Below are 24,637 nucleotides of genomic sequence, written 5' to 3'. Positions count from 1 at the left end.
TGTGTTTCTCTCATTTAGCAAATTGTAATATTTTTGGATACTCAAATTCCAGATCTGAAAAGTTCATTAAAAGCTAATAGGGATGCCAATCCGGTTCTTTTTCCTTGAAAAGTACTTTTTAATTCTGAACGTTTTAATTTTAAATTCGTGAAATGGAATCAGTTCATCAAAAGCCCTCTTCATTGCTCACACTAAAACAGAAGGAGAATGTAGATGACATTTTGAATTGGGACATATAACTGACAGATTTTTAGAATAAAAATCCTAAAGACTACAAAACTGTTTCTGGAAAAAAAATACAAAATGTCTCCAATTTATTAAGATTTGTTTTTGTAAAAGGCCAAAAATAAGTTATTAAAAATATACACAGAAATACAATAGAAATATTTCCAGACACCAGTAAACCAAGTATTCATTAAGGATAATGATAAAGATACCAATCCCTCCTTAGCTATTTAGACTCATAAAAAAAAACTTTACTAAAGCAGTGTTTGTAACAGCAGTAAATAATACACTTTCCTTGGGAAAAGATTTTTCAAATAACATTTTAAAATACTGTGATTCTTTGCTTTTTATATTGAGGTTGAAACGACGCATGTGGATCTCACAGGCAGGAAGTATGTTTCCAGTATGTATCTGCCGTGAACCCCTTAATACGCACGGGCCATAGTCACTCCGGAATGGTTTCATGTTCCCACTCACGGCTGAAGGAGCTAAACCGTTTGCGTTTACAGTTACATTCAGTGTGTGCAAACAATATTGAAATAGATGGTCACGTTACTCACAAATTATTTTTGAATAGATTTCTTTAAACTGTTTCTCAGCTTACCCCTCAGAGAGAGAAAACTGACCCGCACAAAACCCCGTGGGAGCTCACACCTACACTGCGGGGCCAGAACGTACGTGTCCTTACGGATCTGTGTGGCAAGGGAGTAAAACGGGACAGAAGGCCAGTGCCCGGAATAAGAGTCAGTCATCAGAGAGGGAGAAAGAATCGTTTTATTCAGCTTTCTCATCTGCCTTCGTCTTTACAAAGAACTCGGGTCTGTAGACACAGCGACAGGCCAGGAGCTGCGGGAGCGCTCCGAACGCCACGTTTAAGGCCAGGAAGAGGCTTTTCGCTGCTTCGGGGACTCGGTAGCCGTACGCGGTTCTGGCGTGAAGAGAAGCACCGATGTGGGAAAACTGAGCCTGTTGCGTTTAGAGAAAGGAGGGGTCAGCATGAGTTCTGCGTTCAGTTGGATTCACGGCGTGCTCTGGACGAGTCATTCGGACAGACCATGTTCCCTGCGCCCCCAAAACCAGCACTTTGCAACCAGTCCACAGCCTGCGGGATCCCACGGAATCAGGGCCCGTCTTAACGTAACTATTCAAATCCAGTATCCCTGCCCTAGCCTGGCTTTGTCCCGCCACGCAGTGCCCCTCACCAAACAGCAGTGGCTCCGTTTAAAAGAAAACTTGAACAGAACCTCAGTTTGGGGTTGTTGTTGGGTTTTTTTCACTGATTTGCGTTCTGAGATCCTAACGCTCAGGCGCTCCGTTGTGGCTAAGTGTGTTCTGGTAAAAGCGAAGGACGTCGGGAGCTTAGAAAGCAGACGTATCTTTCTAGAGCTGTTTCAGAGAAGCCCTGAGGACCTCAGCTTCATTAATCGGCCCCCCGCCTACCCCCTGGAACGAGGAACCCTCCATTATATGTTTTTGGTTTACTTCGTCACGTATTTGTTGTTTATGCAACTTTAAAAGCGAAGGGTTGTTTCATAAGTTAAGGCTGTTACCCACTTGGGTGGGAGGGTAGGGTTATGGTTGCTCTGTTTCATAAGATGGCAGGCGACCTCGTCAAGTCGGGGTCTCATTAGTACAGCTTGTCCCACAGCCCGAGTCAGCCTCCCGTGTGCACTTAGGTGCCTGTTCCTCACACACATCCAGGATGGATCTTGCTTGATACGTCTCGTAAGGACAGGGGAAAACGAGGCAGGGCCTTTGGGTGAGGCTTTCCTCGGCATCCCCTCGTCCTTAGAGAACAGCCCTGCGGCGGTGGCTTCAGATCTCGCCGAAATCCACGCCGTACGTGAAGAGAGGACTGGAAATCTAAATCTAAGCCGTGATGGAGTATTAGTTCATCAGGCTCACCGTGGAAGGAAGTCACAGAATAGCAAGAATGAAAAACTAACTCCCTTTAAATACATACAAAGCTACATTTCCTTCCCTATGAAATCAGTTTATTCTGCCACGTGGTTAAGACAAAACCCGACTTTCCCACGACACCTGCGGGGCGGGCTCTCGGGAGCAGCACTCGCACGGATCTGCAGCCACTGTGTGGCGTGTCCCCAAGACCCAACACGACACGGTCCGTGCATCCCTCGCCTGGTGCTCCGCGCTCCCAGCGAGGGCTCTGGCCTGATATGCACCCCCCCAGGGCAGATGCCCGAGCAGAGCCGGGCACGTGTGAGGCGCCCCGGCACCGGGCTCCGAACATGAGGACCCGGGGAGCCCGGGCGTGTAAGAGGCCGCCTGCGGGGCTGTGCCCACACCGTCCTGGGAGCACAGAGCCCCAGCCAGACCCCTGTCTTTCATCCTAGTTTTCCCTGGAGCCTCTTTTGAACAACAGTGATTTTCTGAATTAATATAACCAAACTTCTGGGCTAGAGGCCAGGTTTGAACCTTGATTTTTCAAGAATTATGGATTTGGTGTCTCTTTACGTGTCACAAAAGTCCCCACGTTTGGGGAAATGCCAGCCATCCTTAGAGGGACGAAGTGACACGGTCAGTCACACCCGCTTGCACGGGGGAGCCTGCACCCATCAGTGGCCCCGTCGGCCCGCGCTCCTGCGCTGGCCAGCACAGCAAATACCTTGTTTTCAGAAATGGCAGAAACCACGGCAACATTCCAGAATGGTCATGTCCTAGAGTAGACTGTAAGCCCACCGGGCAGGCACCTAATGTTTCCTGTGGCACCTCTCGCACTGTTAGAGCTCAATAAACGTTCATCAATAATGGTCACAATACAAAAAAGCTTCTGCAGAGCATTTCTCTATTTTTATACCTATTTCAGTAGGCCTTTCCCCAGAATCATTTCCCCAGGGGCATGGTTCCCATTTCTAATGCACAGAGGTGTCTGCACTCCAGAGAAGCCTGAGGCCGGTGGCGAGGGGCTTCAGGCACGGCCCGCAGTTGTACCGGGTGTGTTATGGCTGCGCCTCCCCGCAGGGGGCACCCAACCACGGCCGCGTCTCCCCCTGGGGTGCCAGTGCCTGGGGTTCTGAGGACAGCTTCTCTCCCACACACGGGGCTGCTAAGGGCCTGCATGGGGTCTCGTGGGTGATGTTCCCACCAACACCCAAGTCCTCTGGACGCCAGGGCTCCGAGCTCAGCGGGGCGCCCGGTGCCGGGTCGGTGGCTAAGTTGGCTCAGCGCTGCTGAACCGACAGTCACCCCGCATGGCGGCTACAACCTGTAGAGCCAGAAATTTCCATAGAATCCAGTGATGTGAGGCTGAGCCCCTCATCATTTTTCTTAACATTCTAAATCTGTTTTCACCTCAAACGAATTTAAAGGCTTTTAAATTAAAAAGTTTTTTTTAAAGAAATGGATGACTAGAGTGGAAAATGAGGCAATCAAGGCAAAGAATAGTTACATTTTAATAGCTCTCTTTTCTTATATTTATAGAGACACCTGGAAAGGAGGCCTAAAAATCACAATCTCGGTTCCAGAAGGAGGAGCTGAAGGACTGTTCTGTGTCCACATAAGTATCACAGGCCAAACCGCGCATGAGCTCTGGGAGCACAGCCGGGCTCCTCGGCCAGGACGGCTAATCCAGAACTCTTGTTCTTTTTTAGGGTGTCCCTGAGCAGCACAGTCCCGTGGTGAAGGACACTGAATCGGGAACCGTCCTGAGTGTCCGGCCCCGGCTCCACCACAGCCCAGCCGTGTGACCTTGGGTTAGGTACGTAACCTCTCCGGCTTCCTCCTCTGTGACAGCAGGATGATAGTGGCACATTACTGGGCCGGGCCAAGGAGGTGACCTGGTGAGGTGCCGGGACCGCGGCAGGCGCGTTACCTGCCCGTGACCTGGTGTTGGGCTTCGCCGAGAGCTCACGAGATCGTTCTCAGATCCCCTTGCTGGCCTTCTGACAATGTCAAGACCGTCTCCACCAAAAGATAATCACGTGAAGCCTTTAAACCCAAAGTCCAGCCTCGATACTAATTAAAGATGTATCGCAGTGAATTACACTAAAAGCAAATTATTAAAATACGGTTTGCATTAGTATCCCAGCTGTCCACGTTCTCCCTAAATCTTTCAGATATTTCCTAAAGGTTTCCATAAAGAAAAAAAAAAAAAAAAACTAAAATTCGCGGCCAGCAGAGTCAGCGCTACAACCACATTATCCTCAGATCAGCTTCCGGCCCCCAGGGCCCAGGAGTCCTCGCGGTGAGCAGGAGGGGCGCGGCGGGCCAAGGCAGGGCTGGCTGTTTCCACGGGGGTTGCTGGGTGCGCGGCAGGACCCCGCCAAGCCCGCCGCAAGTCTGCCCCAGAGCGACCCCCAGCTCCTCTGAGGCTCAGATGATACTGTCCACACTTTACCGTGTAGGTGCTAACACCCCCGTGTGGCCACAGACTAGCGAATGGGTCTCCAGAGCAGCACGGGGCACTTCTAGACTCCCACTGGGACTCTTCTCCCCGGAGCAAGAGGAGGAGCAACAGAGACGCACGGCTCCTTCCGGGCCGGGCTCCGCCCCTTCCATAGGTACCTCCCAGGTCCTCAGCGGCTGTGTGAGAAATGGTCCCAGCTTTACAGAAGAGGAAGCCGAGGGGGCCAAGGTCACGAGCCATCAGTGTCCAGACCCCAGGCTCTCAGCCGTACGGAGTTTTCTTTTCATCTCCAGTGATGCGTTAGCAGAGAGCAGTTCTTCACTACTAGAGATACTAATAATCAGTGGGTCTAGGCAGCCTGGCTCAAACTAGATTTGCAACTTTAATCCTACAACAAGAATTTTACGAGAGGAGACGCTTGCGTAGGAATAAGTCCCCACTGGAAGTCTTGCCGTAAAATGCGTCCTAGTTTTATTTTATTTTATTTTCCTTTTTGGTTGATGTTTTGATTTCTGGAGGTGGCAGATTTGGCAGATTCCTCCATGATCTGAAACCAGGGACTCAGTAACTAACGTGTTTTCCACGGACTCTACTGACCTAGAAAGTTTTCAAGGATTTCTTTTTCGTATTAAATCACATAGACCTCTGGGAGTTCACTAGGCCTTTCAAGAAATGCAGGTTTTGATCAAGTTAGTTGGATTGTGAATGCACTAAACTTCTTTTTATTTTTTATTTTTATTTTATTTTTTGTGGCAGTGAGCGCTAGTGGGGGAAGGGCAGAGAGAGGGGCACAGAGGATCTGAAGCAGCCTCTGCTGACAGGCTGACAGCACAGAGCCTGATGCGGGGCTCGAACTCACGAACCGTGAGATCATGACCCAAGCTCAAGTCGGGCACTCAGCCGACTGAGCCCCGCAGGTGCCCCTGTTGGCACAAAACTTCTAAATGAGGAAGGGCTGTTTTGGCAAAGCGAGGGGTGCTAGTCGGGGTTGTGGAGGGTGTTCTCTGCGGTGAGTGTGTGAGATCCTGTCCCCGGAGGAGAAGCCCTGTCCTGAGCCTGTGTTGGCAGGAAACAGGTCACATGCCTGGAACCGCACGGTCTCGCCACGCTCACTGCTGGGTGACGGAGGGTGTGGAACTTCTCAGGCTGAGCGCTCTGAATAGGTAAATACTAAAGCCAAGCCAAGAGTCGCGGAAACGTCAGACGCAACAGTCTTCCCATCACAGCGTTCTGCTGGGTCGGGAGAAACAGCCTTCCTGACACTGACAGGACCCTCAGTCCCCTCGTCAAACTGGGCGGCGATGCAGGAGCCCAGGGGCTCCGGTGGGGCCTGCGGTCTGGCCGGATTGCTGATGGCTGCCAGGCACCCTGCCGTCCACACTGCCCGGGGAGAGCCCCCTGGCTGGAGCTGCGGGTGCTGGTCCGCAAGCGTAGCCCTCACGCGCGGCAGGGACAGCCGGGGTCAGCCCTGGGGCTCCAGGGTCAGGCACCCACTGCTTCCAGGGTGTGACCTCCCTGAGCCTCGGGCTGCTGACTGCCCGCATGGCTGGGCCTCGACCTGGTTTTCCTGCCTCTTTCTCCACTCGCCTCCCGAGATCGGACCTGGCCTCCCTCATCAGCCTCCGAGATGATGACACCCTGTGTTCCTGCTGCAGGGAGACAGGGCACACGACGCGCAGAGAAAACTCGGTGGTGTCACCCCCTGAGCAGGCGGACCCTCGGAAAAAGGGGGCCGGGGAGAGCGAGCTGGGTGGCAGCCCACACTCTGGGAGAACTCGGGACAGCGCGGCCAAGAACGCCAAAGCCAGGGCTCACCGTCCCGTGGCCTGCACGCCTCCCCAGCCTGACCGCCTGCGGGGCCCGCTAGCAGGTCACCGCCTCCCGCCCGAGGCCCTCGGGCCCCTCCGCGCCCAGGCGAGGTCTTGCCTTGTGCTGCAGGCTCTACCGTGGTCCCTGTTTGCCGGAGAAGGGGGGTGATCGTAGAGGAGAGGACGGGCTTTGGGGTCAGACAGGATTCTGTGCTCCGATTCTGCCTGCCATTTAGTGACTGTGACCCAGGCGAGTGACCAGCTGCCCTGAGCCTCAGCTCTCTCCGCTTTAAAGGGCGGCTGCGTGTTCCCTGCGCTGCTCCGGACCACGGGCACACGGGAAGACCACCTCTGTGCTTCCCTTGCAGCCCAGGTGGTCCCAGACCTCCCACACAGTCATCCTGGCACAAGCAAGAAATAAAAGCATTTGCCACACCGGCAGAACGCACAGCCTGGCCCTCCCCAGGGAGGTAAGTAGGGCACAGCCTGCTTTGCCTCCCGGGAGGCAAGGAGGGCTCGGACCAGTGCAGAGTGGCGGTGAACTGGGACACACAGGGGGTTGACGGATACTTTGGAGATGGGACCAACTGGACCTAGTGATGGGCTAGATGGCAGGGGTGAGGGAAGGGGAAGAAGCTGCTGGAAGCGACAGAAGGGCTGTTTGCAGGGGGGAGGGGGGAAGGAGAGAAGGTGCAGGAGAGTCAGGAGTCCTGTTTCATTCAGACACTAAGTCCGAGACACGCAGTTTGGGATCAGGCACAGGAGTCTGGGACAGCCGGGGCTAAAGACAGAAAATCAGAAGTCGGCTGGTAGTTGGAAGGATACGGAAATGACCTCTTCAGAGGGCTAAGAAGGTAATAAGTCTTGGTTCTCTTCCCTCTTCCTCCTTCAGGGAAAGAGCAGGAACCCTTATTTCTGGATGCTGCAGCATTTGTTATAACTAATATTCTAATTCTCTAATTAAGAATTACCTCAGGGGCGCCTGGGTGGCTCAGTCAGTTAAGTGTCTGACTTCAGCTCAGGTCATGATCTCACAGTTGGTTCATGGGTTCAAGCCCCATGTTGGGCTCTGTGCTGACAGCTCGGAGCCTGGAGCCTGCTAAGGATTCTGTGTCTCCCTCTGTCGCTGCCCCTCCCCTGCTCAAGCTGTGTCTCTCTCTGACTCTCAAATATAAACAAACATGTAAACATTTAAAAAAAAATGTAAACACCTCAGACTGGGAGGACTTAGCCCAAAGGATTAACCCATAAATACTATAGCTGTTTTTCCATTTTCCAAATTCTAGAATGTTCTTTTGCCAAGAGCATAATTAACCATATATGCTGAGTTTCCATATGAACCTCATTCTTGGGCTGGCTTGAAAAGAGCAGGATTCAAAGAATGATTTTAAAAGATGAATTCATTTGTTGTTTTTATTTACAGTAAGAGGGAAAAAAAGATGAAATTACTGAATTTTCTTTCTTGTTCCTAAGATCAGTGTGTTTTGCTACTTGGTATCTTGTAAAAATGTACTCTGTGTAATAATACAATTCCCTAGATACCTTAATCCAGTTCAATGAAATAAGCATTCGCTGACCACCTTCGTACTCTGGGGCAGGGACCTGACTAAGCAGCAAGAGGAAGGAAAGGAATGCCGGGCCTTGCTTCCCCAGAAGCAGAACTTTCTCAAACCCCGTTACGCTGGTTCAGGGGAGCGTCGGGGAACAGAATTCTGAAATCTCAAATTTAGAAAGACGTCCTCAAGATAACAGCTCTCGTCTCTCTGTTCAGCTGCGAAGGGTCCTGGAAGGCAGTGACGGTGCCTGCCCGGTTTGTGCCCTTGGACTAGTCCTCTAACCTCCCTGGGCCTCAGTTTCCTCATCTGTATAACTGGATGGCACACCTCCCATCACACACCTGGGTATTATGAGATTTAAATAAAATGCCCCTGCAGACATGCCTTCCGAAGAACCGTAAAACGAAAGGAGACGGGTCTAGTAAGTATTTCCTTCCCTTCAACACCAAGCAGAGATGCTTCTCAGATACCCAACAATGACAGCCGGACCCCCAGCGAACTTTCTCAGTAGAGCGTATTTTAGTACCTGGGCTACGCCTCCAGCATGTATCAGGGTTATGTCGGGCATCCAGGAACATCCCGGGAGGACTAGGCCGTAAAGCGCAATCACGAAGTAAGGGACAGAATAGAAGAGGTAAGCCAGCATCTGTATTGAGGAGAGAAGGAGCACCATCAGCGAGTTAACAGTCAACCGCCCGTGACAAAAAGCACAAAAGACTTAACGTTTCTAACTCCCGTGTCCTACATAGGCACACGTGTTCCCATTCTTTTATATTATTTATTTTTTAATGTTTATTCATTTTTGAGAGAGGGAGGCATAGAATCCGAAGCAGGCTCCAGGATCTGAGCTGTCAGCACAGAGCCCGACAAAGGGCTCGAACACAAAGAACCAACAGCGAGATCATGACCCGAGCCGAAGGCGGATACTTAACCGACTGAGCCACCCAGGCGCCCCCCACGTGTCCCCAGTCTTCAAGAGAGAAAATGAACATTAGAAAAATCTGAGGCTTCATAACTACCTGACCTGGATTTTGGGGTACGCAGCAGGATCCTTTAGGTAGGGCTCTTGAAATTGCGTATAAAATCGGCAGAGCTCAGCCGGGCAATCCAAAGCAATCTGAGAAGAAAAACGAATTCACAGTAAAGTTACAGTCACCTCTGATTCTCACGGTTTGCTGAGAAGGCTAACCGTTCCGGATTCAGCCCCGAGCTTTAATGCTGTTTAACAAAAACCTGAATTGCATAAGGTCAGCAGTAAAAGGGAGAGAAAACAAACAGGACGGGAAGGACAAGTCAGCGGTGGAGGGGACACAGCCGCTGCTCCATTCTTGGCGTCTTCCAGGGACGTGGCTTCAGTATCTAGATTCCAGCTGCCAAAGCGCAGCTCGTGCGGGATCCCCAGCTTCGCTTCCTGCAGATTGCTAGCCCGCTCCTCCCTGCAGGAGGAGAAGCCTGGTCGTCTTCACACCAAGTCCATCCTACTGTGCCTTGCGGTTTTACAAAAGCACACCCTCCTCTCTCCTGCAAGCGCCTCGCCAAGTACAAGGCCTTTGGGGGCAGTAAAGGACACGGATTTGAAAGCCAGGTCTGTGTGAAGCCATCACGTGTCCACTTTGAAAGGGAGCACAGAACAAAGAGTCTCTGGCGCGTGACTGGTCCCCCTCGGAGTCGCCGCCCTCACGCATCACCCCTCCTGTCCTCGGCCATAAAGGTCGTCCCACCTAGGTGACATCCATGGACACAGACCGGTGGCAGAGTTGGTAAAAATGGGCCCAAACTTAAAAGCACATCTGCCAAAGTCCCACCCACCACGCGTCAGGCACGCATGTGCACGCATTTTCCTCCTGTGCAAGACGACGCTAGGGCGTGTTTTTGTTGTTCCTGTAGTTCTTTTAACTTTGGGAATAAAGCAAACTAACCAAAGAGCGGTTTTAGGGACGCCTGGCCGGCTCGGTCAGTAGAGTATGTGACTGTTGCTCTCAGGGCCATGAGTTCAAGCTCCACGTTGGGCATGGAGATTCCTGAACAAAACCCAAACCGATGTATTGCTCTGTGGTCTAAGTGAGGCCTGCAGCCCTGCCTTCTTTGCATCTCTTCTCTGGGCCACTCCTCCTGTCAGCCGGCTTACTCCCAGAAATTTCCAATGGCCTGCTGACTGATCTCGCCCTGATCCCAGCCAGCCACACCGGGCATATCGCTCGAGGACCCCAAGACCGTGAATCACCTCCAGCAGCTCACGTTGCCGCTTGGCTCCCCGACGTGGGCAGTGCCCGCAGCCCCTCAGAACACTAACTCCCTGAAGCTGAATAAATGACCCAGGTAATCCCGGCCACTGACATTTCCTTCTACTAAAAGTAAATCGTGCGACGGCATCGCGAAGGGTCCTCTATCGATAAAACACCGCAACACCAATCATTTACTGAACACTCACCACGTGTGAGGCCCTCTGTAAGTGTTCTGATGGTCATTACCTTGCTTAGTCTTCAAACCAATACCTTAAGGTGGGTACCATTATTTTATAGCAAAAGAAACAGGTCAGAGAGCCCACGTCATTTTCCCAAGGCCACACAGCAGGTAGACGGCCAAGATTCCAGCTCCTTCCTCAGTCCCGGCTGCCCTCCTCCTGAGAACACAGCCTTCTGGAGTCTTCAGTCCCAAAGACATTTACGTCGGAATCAGAAACATTCAAAGAAACCAAAAGAATGAGACTCTACTGGCTAATTTTTCAGGCATCCTAAAACGGGAAGACAGAGATTCCTGGGTGGGGCTTAATCCAAGGACCTAAGGGAGGTGGCATGTGGGGACAGGAGGGGCCACCCCCGGGGGAGGAAGATGTGAGGCTGACCCCCACAGGTGGCCGTGGCAGCAAGCAGGGCCAGGCCTCCAGGCTCTAGAAAATCTGATTAAATATGTAGTTTTTCACTCTTTTTTTTTTTAAATGTTACTTTGATCTGTTACACTTACCAAGCCTCTAAACAGACAAAATCCTGTCGCCAGGAGGAGACACACGACCAGCAATAAATCAAATGGTCTTCTCAGCAGGTCCTTTGCTTGGACTTCTTGAACGACCTGAAATAGAGTTTGTAACCCATGAGCAGGACCAGAGCGCCCCGGGAGAGGCTGAGACCTGCTGAAGTGGGGGGCTGAGCTGCAGGGCGGTGAAGGGGCCTGGAGGCCCACGACTCGTACCCTAAACCACGAGGCACGTAAGTCAGGAAAGTCCTGTTCCTCCTCTCTGTCCAGACTGCTCACCTGTGAGTCTAGGACATTGGGCCAGGCCACCTTGACGGCTCCTTCCAGCGCTAGGAGCCCTTAAATTTTTCTTGACATAGCAATTTTGTGATTATAAATGTAAGATACGCTCACTTAAGAAGTAAGGTAAACATAAACCCATCACTCAGAGTCACTGTATTTTTCCAGAGATCTATATACATATAAATATAAACTGCATTTATATTTTATGAAGTTATGACTTTATAAGCAACTTGACATAATTCGAGTGTTCTTCAGACACTCAGCATCTACCTATATTATACGCACTTTGACACATTATTAAAAACTCTCCTAAAACCTAAAGTCCTGTGGAAACACCCTATTGTAGCCATCCTCTCCTGGGTGGATGTTTATGCATTTTCACTGTTAACGTGACAACAAGTCTGTATGTAGATCTTAGCATCTCTCTGCTGGTTTTCTGAGGATAGGGCCTCAGGTGCGGAATTTAAGGGGTTGAACTAGTCCCAGTTGCTAACACTGGCAGCCTGCTCCGCAGGGCGGTGCGGAGCGTGTGCCCCTGTCGGCGCTGTGTGACCAGGTGCGTGTCTCCCTGGCCGTCACTGTGCCCCTGTGTTTGAAGAATGGTAATGCGCAGCTGTCCGGCTCTGACAGGAGCACTCCGCTGGGGCCCTGACGGAGGGCTCTGAAAGCGGCGGAGCCCAGGGCTGCGGTTACTGTTTGCTTTTCCTTTTCGACGACCCCCTCGTCCCTCAGAAGGGTGTAGGGGACCGAAGCCGTCGGTGCCCAGCCCGCGTTTACTCAGCAGGCGTCTGACTGCTTACCCATGAAGAGTTTGCACGTTACAATGCTCGTTCATGAATTCTACCCTACGTCTTAGGTACAATAAGCAATCACGTTCTGATTACCTTTAGTAATTTGCATTTTCATGTATCATTTTGCTTAAAGACTCTTGCCTGAGGATCTAGAACCTATAAAAAGGAAGAGGAGCTTAGAAGGGCGTTACTAGCTTAGAAACGAAGACCTTGCCCGCGCCGTCTCCCTCGGACCACCTGGCCGTGCGCGGGAGGCGGGCGCCCTGGAAGACGTCCTGTACCCAGTCTCCAGGGGCCTGGGTGTCTTGGTAAAGCAGAGCCTGTGGCTGTGCGCGCTACCTTGAACAGCAGTCTGTCTCCAGCCTCTCCCTGGGACATCACTGGTCCCTCTGAAACGGGCCCAGATGCTCCAGTGCCAGGCCATGGACAGCCTCGGACACACACGCACTCCACGCACTAACGCAGGATCTGACGGGAACAGCCCCGAGGACCAACGGCGGGACCTGGCCGACTGAAGCAGGTGTGTTCAGGCAGAACCCCCCTCTGCCGCGACCCTAAGGCGGGACCAGTGGACGGAATCCAAGCAAACCGACCCCGGGCTGCTCCCATCCACGGAGGCGGGGTCCAGCGCCATCGCCAGCAGACGTGAGTGAGCCCTGGGGGTTTGGGATCAGGTTACAGTTAACGAAATAAAATTACCTTTGAGGGATAATTATAATTTTCTGGTGGCTGATTATAGATTCTGAAACCAGCCCAGACGGGAAGACAGGTATATGGTATGCTTAAGAAAAAAGCAGGGCAAATGCGAGTCCCGTACTTCCCTATTTAAAAGAAAAAGAAAGAGAAAGTCAAAAGTTTGCCGCAAGCATACGTAAACACAGACATTTAGGATACCCCGCCCCCCGCAAGTCGTGCTGTGGACCAGATGATATTCTTAATGAGGCCAAAAAAATAGATCAATTTAAAACTGTGAAGTCCTTTTTAACAGGCATGTGCCATCCACTGTATTTTTAAAGCATATTTAATATAATGCCCTGCCTTCTTGCACACACAAATAACCTTTTACATTAACTTTCGACAGTCTTCACTTTCAAATGTATTTATCAAGCGTGTCGGGTTACATACAATACAAAAAGCTGTAAGAAACATTTGCTCACTGCCCCCAGCCACACAGTACTGACCCCTACAGATGCTCAATGTCAGGAAGCCCCGATACGAGATTGTCTAACTGTTCACTGTCCACCTCTGAAAACTGCTCGAAAGCCATTTCTTTTTTTTTTTAATTTTTTAAATGTTTTATTTATTTTTGATACAGAGAGAGACAGAGCATGAGGGGGGGTGGGCAGAGAGAGAAGGAGACACAGAACCGGAAGCAGGCTCCAGGCTCTGAGCTAGTGGTCAGCACAGAGCCCAACGCGGGGCTTGAACCCACGAACGTGAGATCTGACCTGAGCCGAAGCCGGAGTCTTAACCGACTGAGCCACCAAGGCGCCCCTAAAGCCATTTCTTAAAAGGTGACATTAAGGAAGGAAAAAGGAAGAATTGCGCCAAACAGCTTTGTGATAAGCCTGGGATTTCTTGCTGCTGTTACAACCAACACAGCCTCTCTATTTAAGAACACTCCCCACTGTTTCAGGAAAAGGAAAGTGAATTTTAAGATAAAGTTTCTTACCCACAATGTTTCCTGGCACAAAAACAACAATGCTCATGATGATCGATCCAACCCAGTAGAGGCCGATGGTCCTATAGCTTTCCCTGCCACGAAAGAAATCTTGGCTTAGTGCCCTGGTCTCGGGACACCGTTAGCAAAAGACGATCCGTATTGTCCTAGCAGTATCCTAATTAGTAAGGTCTGTGAACCGAAACTTACTGAGTCGATAGTGAAAAATCAACCCTAAGGGGCCCTGGTGGTCACACTTCGTTTCCACCTGTGGTATACTGTGAACCCTCTTTGTGTCCTTTTGAATAGGAATTTCGCTCCGATGTGGGTTTTGTCTACAACACAGTCACAATCACGGTCGAAGGGAGTGCCGCACTTGACGGCCTCCCGCGAAACTCCCAGCAGGCAAGGGGGAAAAAGGAAGGAAGTTGGACCCATATTTTTGACCACTGGAAGTATGAGTAACAGGATGTTACGTGGGATTTCCGTGGTGTCAGGATTCGGGCTGGAGCCCTAGAGGCGAAGATAATACATGACCCGGCCCCTGTGTTCCAAAGGAGCCGCTGGACACAGACGCCGGCCCTACAAGGCGGTGTGGACCAAAAGCCCTTTCAGCCGACAACCCTGACCGCCCACCTCCGTGAGGGGCTATGAGAAACCGAGGAGGTTCCCTGAAGGGAAACAGGAGGACGACACTGTGCTTTCTGCCTGCCCCACCCCCCAAGCCAAGGGCAGCAGATTCCCCAGAGGCCGAGTAGAAATGACTGGGCTTGGCAGCAGGAGAATCCTCCCCAGCAGTGAAGCCGGCCGAGCGGCAGGAACGCTGGCCGCTCCCGGCAGCCTCCGCGAAACAGGGGCCATGGCCCCTGGAACCTGGGTACGCTTCGTGAAGACATCAGCCAGTGCCTGGAAGGTCCAGAACTTAGCTGCAGCTGTCCTTGAGTTCGTGAGTGAGCGGGCAGGGGGCAAGAACATCATCTCTAACCTGGAGCCGAGGGGACCCGGCCAGGAACACAGCTGGGCTTGCAAAGATCCTGCCCCAAAGTGTATGCAGTCTGGGTTACAAGGACCCCAGCAGAAGGAAGCTGTGGGTGCACCACCGCGGGCAGAGGAGTCCCACGAATTCAGCCAGGCAGAGCTCGGCCAAGGTCGCTGTGGTTGGGTCTCCCAAGAGACCACACGTGTGCTCCCCGTGACAGACCTAGCGGATCGTGACGGAGGCACCACTCCCCAGAAAACATCTGTCCCCCTTTCTTTAACTCCACGTACGTACACACGCATTCCCAGGGGAGCCAGTGGCACAGTGACTCGAGAAAGAACGAAAGGAGAGGCCACTCGCCCCGGACTCAGTGTAGGCCCCTACGCCTCGGGGCCTCACCAGACCCGGACAGAGGGGGAGACCGCTTTGACCCGAAATGAGATGGAAGTTTTGAATCAGAACGCACTGGGCTTTCCCTCCTGCAGATGAGACTGTCCTGACGGCAGAAGACGGTCAGTAACGTGAGGGGTCTGCCCAAGCTTGTCGCCACGGCCAGGGACAATCCACAGGGACATGTTCAAAAGGCAGTGATACAAGAACACAAAGCCACGTCTAGCCTGTGTCCAAGAAGCGTATATTCGTGTCCATGTATGCCTGTCTGTGTATTTGCCCCCACACCTGTGTTTTTCTTACATACCCGCATACCGGGCGCTAAGGCAAAGGCACACACAGCAGACGGACGGATGGACTTACTCCCAGGCTATGGCTGCCACCATCACCAGATACATCAGATAATGAGCAGAGCCGTCCCAGTAGCAGATCATGTGCCCGTATGCAGTGTTCAGATACGGTTCACCCTGAGGAGAGATTAAAAACACGAGTCTACTTTAAATATGACTCAAACACCTCAACAGCGAACTCCTGTGTGTTTCACGTGTATTTCAAGTCACAGGAAACAGAACCGGCACATGTTTGTCTAAATTGAAACTCCGCAGAATCACGTACGATTACAAATCGGTAGGAACACGAAAACAGAACTGTACCCTGGAGCCCCCCAGAACTGGAGCCTGCCACGGGGCGGTCCAGAGAGTGCCCGGACATCCTCTAACCTGCTGGGTCAGTGCCCGTGGGCCAGGCTGACGGCCTCATGGACAATCCTGACGGCACCGCTAACTCCCTGAGGCCGAGTCAAGGAGCTTGGCTCTGGCCAGCGGTGGGCGGCCAGAGGTGACCCTACTTGCCGGAGCCCCGGCTGACCTTCCCGATCCCCCTGTGTGGGCATGCCCGGGCTTGCTGGGTGCAGAGGAGGGCACGGCTGCCCCCTACACGCGCACACAGACGGACAGGCACCTGACCGCCCTGCGGGACACACACAGCTGACTCCATCTTATGGATGAGGAAACAGAGCTCCAAGGGGTTGGGAGACCGGCCTACGGGCACACAGCTGACCTCCGGCACAGAGACACCATCCAGAAAAGCCATGTTTCTGAGCACTTTTTTCATTTTACGACCATGAGATTATATGATGAGCTGTGTGTCCCTCTTCCAGGCTACACAAAGTCACTCAGGTTGGCACCGGTTTTCAGTTTCCTTCCGACTCCGCTCGAGTTTCTCTCTCCTCTCCCTCGTCTACACTCTCCCGCAGTGTTTCCGAAGATGCCCTCAGTCCTTGCTGCGGCCACAACAGTCAGGCCAGCCGGCCAGGAGGGCCCCCCAACGCCTGGCATGTCCTCTCTCCCCGCACGTCCGATGGGACGGAACTACTGAGGAGGCAGAAGTCACACGGCAGCTGGGCTTCTGTGCCCACGGCTGACGCACATCTTTCCTCCCTGACGTGCACCCACTGAACAATCCAATCCGATTTCGTGACTGCGCCTCTTCACGCCTACACCGCGGGCACTCAGAGCCAGGGCTGGCTTCCCCGGCGGGCGCGGTGGGCTTTCTATTTTTTTTAATTAAAAAAAAATTTTTTAAGGCTTATTCATTTTTCAGAGACAGAGATGAAGTGTGATGGTGGGAGGGCAGAGAGAGAGGGAGACACAGGATCTGAGGCAGGCTCCCGCTCCAAGCTGTCAGCACAGAGCCCGAGACGGGGCTCGAACCCACGGACTCCTGAGATACGACCTGAGCGGAGATCAAGGGCTGATGCTCCACTGGCTGAGCCCCCAGGTGCCCCGAGGCCTCTGTGTGAACAGTGACACCACCCTGCCTGCCCAGCTCATGGCTGCAGGGTCTGTTTCCACTCCTCTCTCCTGTGCAGTGTGTGGGCGCGTCCTTTCATTTCTGTTTATGAGGTCACCGCGGGCCACTCTCCCTGCCCCTCACTTTCCCAAATGGCCCCTCCAGCTGCCTGCCCTCCTTCCAATCCACCTGCTAAATGAAGAGTCTTGAGCTCCCAGCACGTGGCCCTCCTGTCCCAGAACCTCCCGGGGCACGCTGCCTGCGGGACCAGCACCTCCTCTGTCGGGCAGCTGGGCACCCAGAACCTGGCCCTGCGGACCCTCCCACAGGGACGCCAGCCCGCCTCCCCCCACCCCGTCTGCCTCGCCACCCGCCACCCTGCGCAGCTCAGCTTTGGGCTGTCTCAGCAGCCACCTTCTCCCCAAAACCTGCCCCCGTGGGACTCAGTGTACCAGGCTCTCCAGGCTCCCTCCAGCCTCTTGGCCTGTCCCGAGTCCGCTTCTGGGGCTCATCTGGCCACAGCCCCACACCGTCCACCCTCTGCCCACTTCTCCCTCTTCTAGATCTCAGGTGCCCCCAAATCTCACCAGGAATATTCCTCAGCGCCCAAGCCCTGCCCTCCAGAGCATCTCCCAGAATGCCCCTCAACCACCTGGAACCCCACGTGTCCCCAGCGGAGCTCAGCACTGTCCCTGTGGCCCCCTCCCCCCCGCGGCTGACCGTGGGGAGACACCTGCTGTTTCTCACCTCCAAGCTTCTGCTCAAGCTGTCCCTTCCCCTTGGAATGCCCTCCACCCCGCCCCACCCCCAGTCTGTCTAGAAAATGTTTATCATCCACTGTCACTACCACTTAAAAAAAATGCCAGGGGCTCCTGGGAGGCTCAGTTAAGCCTCCGATTTCAGCTCAGGTCATGATCTCATGGCTCATGGGTTCAAGCCACTTTTCAGGCTCTGTGCCCACAGCTTGGAGCCTGGATCCTGCTTCAGATTCTGTGTCTCCCTCTCTCTCTGCCCCTCCCCTGCTCATGCTGTCTCTCTCTCTCTCTCAAAAACAAACATTAAAATTTTTGTTAAATGCTAGAGCAGTGTCACAGACTCGAAGAGGACCCCCGCCCCCCCGACTGCTCGGGACCCTGTTCTTCCGTGCGCACAGGCACGCCGTGTGTTACTGCCTTTCGCTTGCTTATGCGTTGCTGACACTGAGGGCTTTTTCTTTTCCGAATTAAAGCTCGGTGGGAACCCTGCATCGAGCAAGGCTACTGGGGCCGTTTTTCCAGCGGCATTTGCTCACTCTGTGTCTCTGCACATTTTAGTAATTCTGGCCACATCTTAAACTTTTTCATTCCTGTGATAGTTGCTACGGGGATCTGTGACCAGCGATCTCTGGTGTGACTGGGTGACTGTCCTGTGGCCCCGTGAACCGCGCCCATACAAGATGGTGAACTTACTCGATACTTGTTGGGTGTGTAAGGTATGTGTGCTTTTTGGACCTAATGCTATTGCACACCTAATACACTACAGTGCAGTATAAACATAACTTTTTTTTATGTTTATTTTTGAGAGAGAGAGAGAGAGAGAGGTGTGCAATCGGGAGGGTCAGAGAGAGAGGGAGACACAGAATCTGAAGCATCTCCAGGCTCTGAGCTGTCAGCCCAGAGCCCAACACAGGGCTTGAACTCATGACCCGTGAGATTGTGACCTGAACTGAAGTCAGACGCTCAACTGACTGAGCCGGCCAGGCGCCCCATAAACCTCACTTTTATATGCCCTGGGAAACCAAAACATTCATGCGATGCGCTCTATCGTGGTATTTGCTTTAACGCAGCGGTCTGGGACCGAACCTGCAAGATCTCCAAGGTGTGCCCGTATGGTGTGCCCAGTGCGTGTCTCCGTCACTGCTCCTAGGACAGTGCCATCTCCCCACCACGTCAGACAGCTCCTGGGGGAGAGGGCAGGCCCTGTGGCCCCCAGTCTGCTCCGGCCACGGTCTGCGGGACTGAACGCCTCCCGCTCGCCCCTGCCATTCACCGACAGCTGCACACGTCCCACAGCGGGACGCAGGGCGCCATATCTGCCGTCACCCCCAATCATCCCTGGGTCCCACTCGCTCCAGTGAGCCCAGTTCTCGGTGGCTTGTGCCCCCACCTCCTGTGCCCGGCCCCGCCCCCGCCATCCTCCTCGCTCCACAAAGGCCTTGCCTTCAAGCCCGTCCTTCCGAGAGCCGACGGCCTCGCTCCCTGACTCGAGATCTCCCCTCCCATGTGAGACGAAGTCCAAACCCCCTGAGCCTGCAGACCAGGCCCTCCGTTACTAGGAACACAGGTGGAGGCGAGACGCCCAGCCCCGCTCTGTTTCCTGTGTGACCCTGAGATCCGTCCCACCGTAGCCCAGAGGACTAGGGCTCCAGCAAACGCGACGGAGAGGGAAGGACCGCCCATCGAATGGCTTCCTCGAGTGCCTGGGTGTTCGCTACTTTCCGCACGGAAGACCGACGTGGCCTTTCGGGTACAGTAATGGCCTCCTGGTAACAGACACCAGACACTGAACTCACTTAGAGGACATCATTCCTGGAGACGGAGTGAGGGAGCGGGTGTAAGAGAAGCACCTCCCACTCCGCATGAGAGTAAACCACTCCCATCCGTCCGTGTCGTACCCGCTTACACTGAACGGGGGGCTCCGTCCCCGAGCCCCGTGGCGGGGGCCGCTGGCCACTGGCGTAAGGCTCACGGTCGCCCAGTGACACCTCACCTCTCTCAAGTAGTGCGTCATGAACCCGTCGATGATTCCATCCTGTTCGAGCGCTATGATGAGGTTCACCACGCTGGTAAATCCGAACACGGCGTACACTGGTCAGAGAAAGCGAGAGTATTTTTTAATTAAAAAAAATTTTTTTAAGTAACCTCTACCCCCAACATGAGGCTCGAATCCACAACCCTAAGATCATGAGTCGCACACTCCACCAACCAGCCAGGTGCCCCAAGAAAGCAGTAGTTTAAAAAGCAGTAGGTCAGGAGGGACACCTGGGGGGCTCAGTCAGTTAAGCGTCTGACTCTTGATTTGGGCTCAGGTCATGGTCTCATGGTTGTGGGTTCAAGCCCCACATCCGGGCTCTGTGCTGACAGTGCAGAGCCTGCTTAGGATTCTCTCTCTTCCTCACTCTCTGCCCACCTACCCTCTTCTAAAATAAATAAACATTAATTAAAAAAACAAAAAGCAGTAGATCAGGAGACAATGACCAAGCACTTGGCATTCTCCAATAACAGTGACTTGTTTTTAATGTGTCCACACACTGTGGACACTCAACATGGACTAACAGAAGGTCCCTCCTGCACATACATTGGGACCTTTGCCCGTGTCACTGCCCAAGTGCTCTCTCCAAGGGGACACCCGCCAGGGGGACAAACTCACCCACTAACTCTGTCCCACAGGATTCTACCAGGCCCCCCCGTCCATCCTCCACTCCCTACAAGTGGCTGCCGGGGACCCCACCTGCACGGAGGGAACAACACCAGCAACCAGGGGCCAAGCACAGAGGTGACCACGTGGTAGGTAGATTTAAAATAATGACTTGGGCGTGTGGGGGGCTCAGTCGGTTAAGCGTCCAACCTAGGCTCAGGTCATGATCTGACAGTCCCTGGGTTTGAGCCTTGCCCTGAGCTCTGCACTGGTGGTGCAGAGCCTGCTTGGGATTCTATAAATAAATAAATAAGTAAAATTAAATAAATAAATACAAATGTAAATAAATAATAAATAATAAACAAACTAGAAAAAACTTTTAATAAGATAATGACTCAGAAAAGCTCATTCATTCATCTCCACGAATTCCCAGCAGGCCGGCCCACAGAGGGTCCGGTGTGGGCGCCCTGCAGGCGCGGCGGCTGACATGCAGGTTTAAGACGGCAGGCCATGGTCTTCACGACGGATGGGAGACGGCGCAGCTGAACCTAAGAGAAGGAAACCACGGCGTCTCCGAGCCTCCCACTCGGGTCGGGAGGGTCTCCTAAAAGGGCTTAAAATCCCCAGCAACCTACCAGCCAAGGAATAATACTTTCTAAACGGCAAGTGACCACACTCCGTGCGTGTTGTTTATCAGTAAGGCTGCATTTTCAAACTGTCACAAATCAGAAACCACGTGATGGGCATGGACGGCAGAGGAATCCAAAGGTGGACATAAGAGAAGTCATGAAAGAGGTGCCTGGATGGCTCAGGGCGTGATCTCACGGTTGGTGAGCTCTAGCCCCACGTTGGGCTCTGTGCTGACAGCTCAGCCTGGAGCCTGCTTCCGATTCTGTGTCTCCTTCTCTCTCTGCCCCTCCCCTGCTCATGCTCTGTCTCTCCCAAAAATAAACAGACATTAAAAAATAAAAGAGAAGCCATGAAAAATTAAGGAGGGAGGACAGTGGGGGAGGTTAATTCACAGAAAAGGGAAGCTGGCCTTGCGGAGCCCGCGGCCGAGGCCACGGCGGCGTTCACGGTCTCCCGGGAGCAGGAGGCCCACCCCTGCCCACCCTGCCTCCCTGCGCCTCCCAGGCCTTGCAGTCTGGAATTGGCCATCAGGCGATCGGCCACCGTGTCTCTCTCCAGAAAGGAAGCATTCAGCATCTGATCACCGGGCAGTTCCGGCAACCGTGGCTGAGGCTGACGGAGCGCCAGATGCTGGTGGAAACCCCGGCCCTGGGGCTTCCGTGTGCTCAAGGCTATGACAGAGACCAGGACAGAGTTGGGGGGGAAGGTGGCAGCAGGAGACCCATCTGGAAAGGTGGGCTGGGGCCAAAGCAAAGCCAGGGTCTGGCTGGCAGGAGAAAGGATGTGGGCCTTGAACTTGGACAGGTCCAGCTCATCTACTGACTGCTGGCCAATCTTGGGCAAGTTATATCATTTACCTAAACTCCAGGGTTTTTTAAAAAAAATTGTTCATTTTTGAGAGAGAGAAGGAAAGAGTGTGAGCAGGGGAGGGGCAGAGAGAGAGGTAGATACAATATCGGAAGCAGACTCCAAGCTCCAAGCTGTCAGCACAGAGCCCGATGCGGGGCTTGAACTCACAGATATGAGATCATAACCTGAGCTGAGGTCGAAAGCTTAACCGACTGAGCCCCCCAGGCGCCTCTAAACTTCAGGGTATTTGTATTCACAGGCTGGGGGAAATCAGTTACTCACAATTCTTCCCCTCCCTGCCTCTGCCAGGACATGCTGCAGGCAGAGAATTCCCCAAGCTGCCGATGATGGGCTCGGCCACACAACTTGCCGAGGCCAGTGGCATGTGCGTGGCACTGACAATGGCCAACGCCAAGTCCCCTCTGCTGGCAGGAGGGCACACCTTCGGGGAACTGCTGGTCCGCGAGCCAGAAGACACAAGACACAGCCCTGACTCTGACCCACAGCCTGAAGCACAGCATTCCCGGCCCCCCGCAGACCGTGAGCAAGGAACCCGGGTGTTTACGGCCAAGACATGGGTCCATCGATGAATGAATGAATGAGGAAGATCCACATAAACACAACAGAGTGTCAGCCATAACAGAGGAAATCCTGCCACTGTGACAACACAAATGGACCTCGAGGGCATTGTCCTAAATGAAGACAGTTATCCAGAGAAGGACAGATGCCGTAGGATCTCACTTATTTGCAGAATCTTAAAAAGCTGAATTCACAGAAACAGAGCTCGGAACCGTGGCTGCCGTGAGGAGGGGTCATGGGGAGATGCTGCTCAAACAAACTTCCGGGTCTCAGGTGAGTTTTGCTGTCTGTCTACAGCGTGGCGACTACAGTTGGCGACACTGCATTGCACACTCGCCCTGCACACCAAGGAAGGCCGTGCTGTGAGGCGAAGGACCCAAATCCGGGCAGACAACCTGCTGTGGTCACGTCTCACGGCGCATGCGCACGGACATCATCACGGTGTGCGCCTCACACTCGCACGGTGTTACCTGTCGGCTACAGCTCTGCGAAGCGGGGGTGGGGGACAGGAAACTCTGCGGCTGCTACAGGACGGGACGCTGGGACCTGGGGGCGGGGGTGGGCGCAGCCTGACTGAAGCGGAAGCTGAAGGAGTCAATGCCCAGCAGAGTTCCCGGCAGGGGAAGCGCTGGAAGGCGGTAACGGTGTTGCCGGAGGCAGCGCGCCACAAAGATCAGGGGCTTTGGGGTCAATGGCGTTCTCACTATGTGACCTTGTTTCTCAGCTTCTTCATCTGTAACTGGAGGCTATTTGATGTGAGGATCAAATAGACTCCTCCTGCTGCAGTGCTCAGGGCCACACCTGGCACACTCCTAAATGCTTCAGCAGTGGTGCTTTTATTTATTTAATGCACATGTGTATTTGTCAGGCACAGTTATAAATATGTTACAAATATTGTTTACTGTTTGCACCGACCCTCCCTCGGTGGTGAGTGCTGTTATTTTCCTCATTGTACAAACGTGCAGACCAGGCCACTGTACTTGTACGGCTACCTTCCACACCAGGTAAGGCCGCAAGCCAGAGGCCGGAGGCACAGGACGGAGAGGGGAGGCCAGAGGTCAGAGCATGGCTGGGGGCGGAGGCAAGGAACAGAGGGGCATCCTGCCCGGCTGGCCCTGGCACTGACCTTCCGCCATGATCTCAGCTGGGGAAGGGTGGGGTCCACAGCCCAGAGGAGGTGTTGGTTTATGGCCCTGAAACACTCCCACGCTTCCTGCACGTCCCCAGTGGGCTCGGGGCATTGGAGGCAGACTTGTTGTCCACGGAGGAACGTAATGCAGGCAAAAGTCGAGTGCCGTGCCGTCGAGTGGACCCCGGCAGTGCCCCCTCCCACGGACCCGAGGACACATACCATAGAACAGCGGGTCCCGGGGTGGCTTTCTTTTGACGAGGACACGAGCCAGCAGGGCGACCAGGAGCAGGATGAGGGCAGCAACCCCCACGACTGTCCAGGAACTGCAAGGGCCAGAGCAGGGAGGTGGTCACTTATCGAAATAAACACTGCGGTGCATGGAATTTCCTGGCTGCTGAATGCATTCGTTCCCACTTCTGCTCTGCCTCCAGCTCCAGCCTGTGGGCTTCCTGACCTGTCTCCGCGGCACGTCGGCCCCCCCCCCCAGCCCCCCGTGTGCCTTTGGGGACTGGAGCCACCAGGGCCTCCCTCTTCCCACCCTCCCCACCTGCACAGACCTGCACCCTCCTGCTCACCCCACCCCCCCTGAAGATGGCCTCTGCCTGCAGGCCCCCCCCCAAGCCCTCCTCCCCAGGGGCTGATGGGCCTCACAGCCGAATCTGGCGCACGGGCCTTTCAGGAGGACAAGGAAAGAGGGCCACGTGCAAGAGTCAGGGCTGGACCTGTGGCCTGAATGAAGCTCCCACACCCTCCAGCAAGCCTGCGTCCACTTCGCGTCTGGGAGCTGCGGTGAGGCTGGGCACAGGGAAAGGGCATGGCACCGAGGATGCCAGGGACCAAGGCGCAGCACGAGGGCGTAAGGCTGGGGCCGAGTCAGCAGGCAGGACTCCTGCATTCTGGTCCCTACTCTGCCCTTGCCCAGGCCTTGCCAAAGCCCTGCCATTTCATCACCTGTTTATGAACTAATTTTAAAACCTATTAAGGATAAATATCATGCACCCCTGTGTACCAGGCACTGGGGACGCATGGAGGAGGTCCCTGTCTACATGGATGGTCCCATCTCAATGGACTCTGAGCTCTCGCCCACAAGGTCACCTCTAGTCCTACAGAGACGCTGTCTCTCACCTCCAGCACCACCGGGCTTGCGGGTGTAGACAAAGTGACAGCCCGCCACGCCAGCACCCCCTCACCAGCCCTGAGAGCTGCCCCCGGCACGACTCCTCAGCAGAA

General features: G+C 53.7%; 1 protein-coding gene across 1 annotated transcript; it reads right to left on the bottom strand.

Annotated features, from left to right (window-relative positions):
- Positions 1 to 976: 976 nt before the first annotated feature.
- On the bottom strand, positions 977 to 23,730 carry TM6SF1 (transmembrane 6 superfamily member 1). Its single transcript, XM_029950489.1, has 9 exons — positions 23,627 to 23,730; positions 19,570 to 19,667; positions 15,394 to 15,497; positions 13,674 to 13,756; positions 12,701 to 12,822; positions 10,920 to 11,024; positions 8,980 to 9,072; positions 8,482 to 8,601; positions 977 to 1,191 (listed from the first exon to the last, which is right to left on the bottom strand). The coding sequence occupies exons 2-9, from the start codon at positions 19,588 to 19,590 to the stop codon at positions 1,000 to 1,002; spliced, it is 840 nt and encodes a 279-aa protein (XP_029806349.1). The 5' UTR covers positions 19,591 to 19,667; positions 23,627 to 23,730; the 3' UTR covers positions 977 to 999.
- Positions 23,731 to 24,637: the final 907 nt, after the last annotated feature.

This window comes from Suricata suricatta, chromosome 9 (genome assembly GCF_006229205.1).
Source record: "Suricata suricatta isolate VVHF042 chromosome 9, meerkat_22Aug2017_6uvM2_HiC, whole genome shotgun sequence".
Lineage (NCBI taxonomy): Eukaryota > Metazoa > Chordata > Mammalia > Carnivora > Herpestidae > Suricata > Suricata suricatta.
Note: the sequence above shows the minus strand (reverse complement) of the source record. Positions and strands in the feature narration are given on the sequence as shown.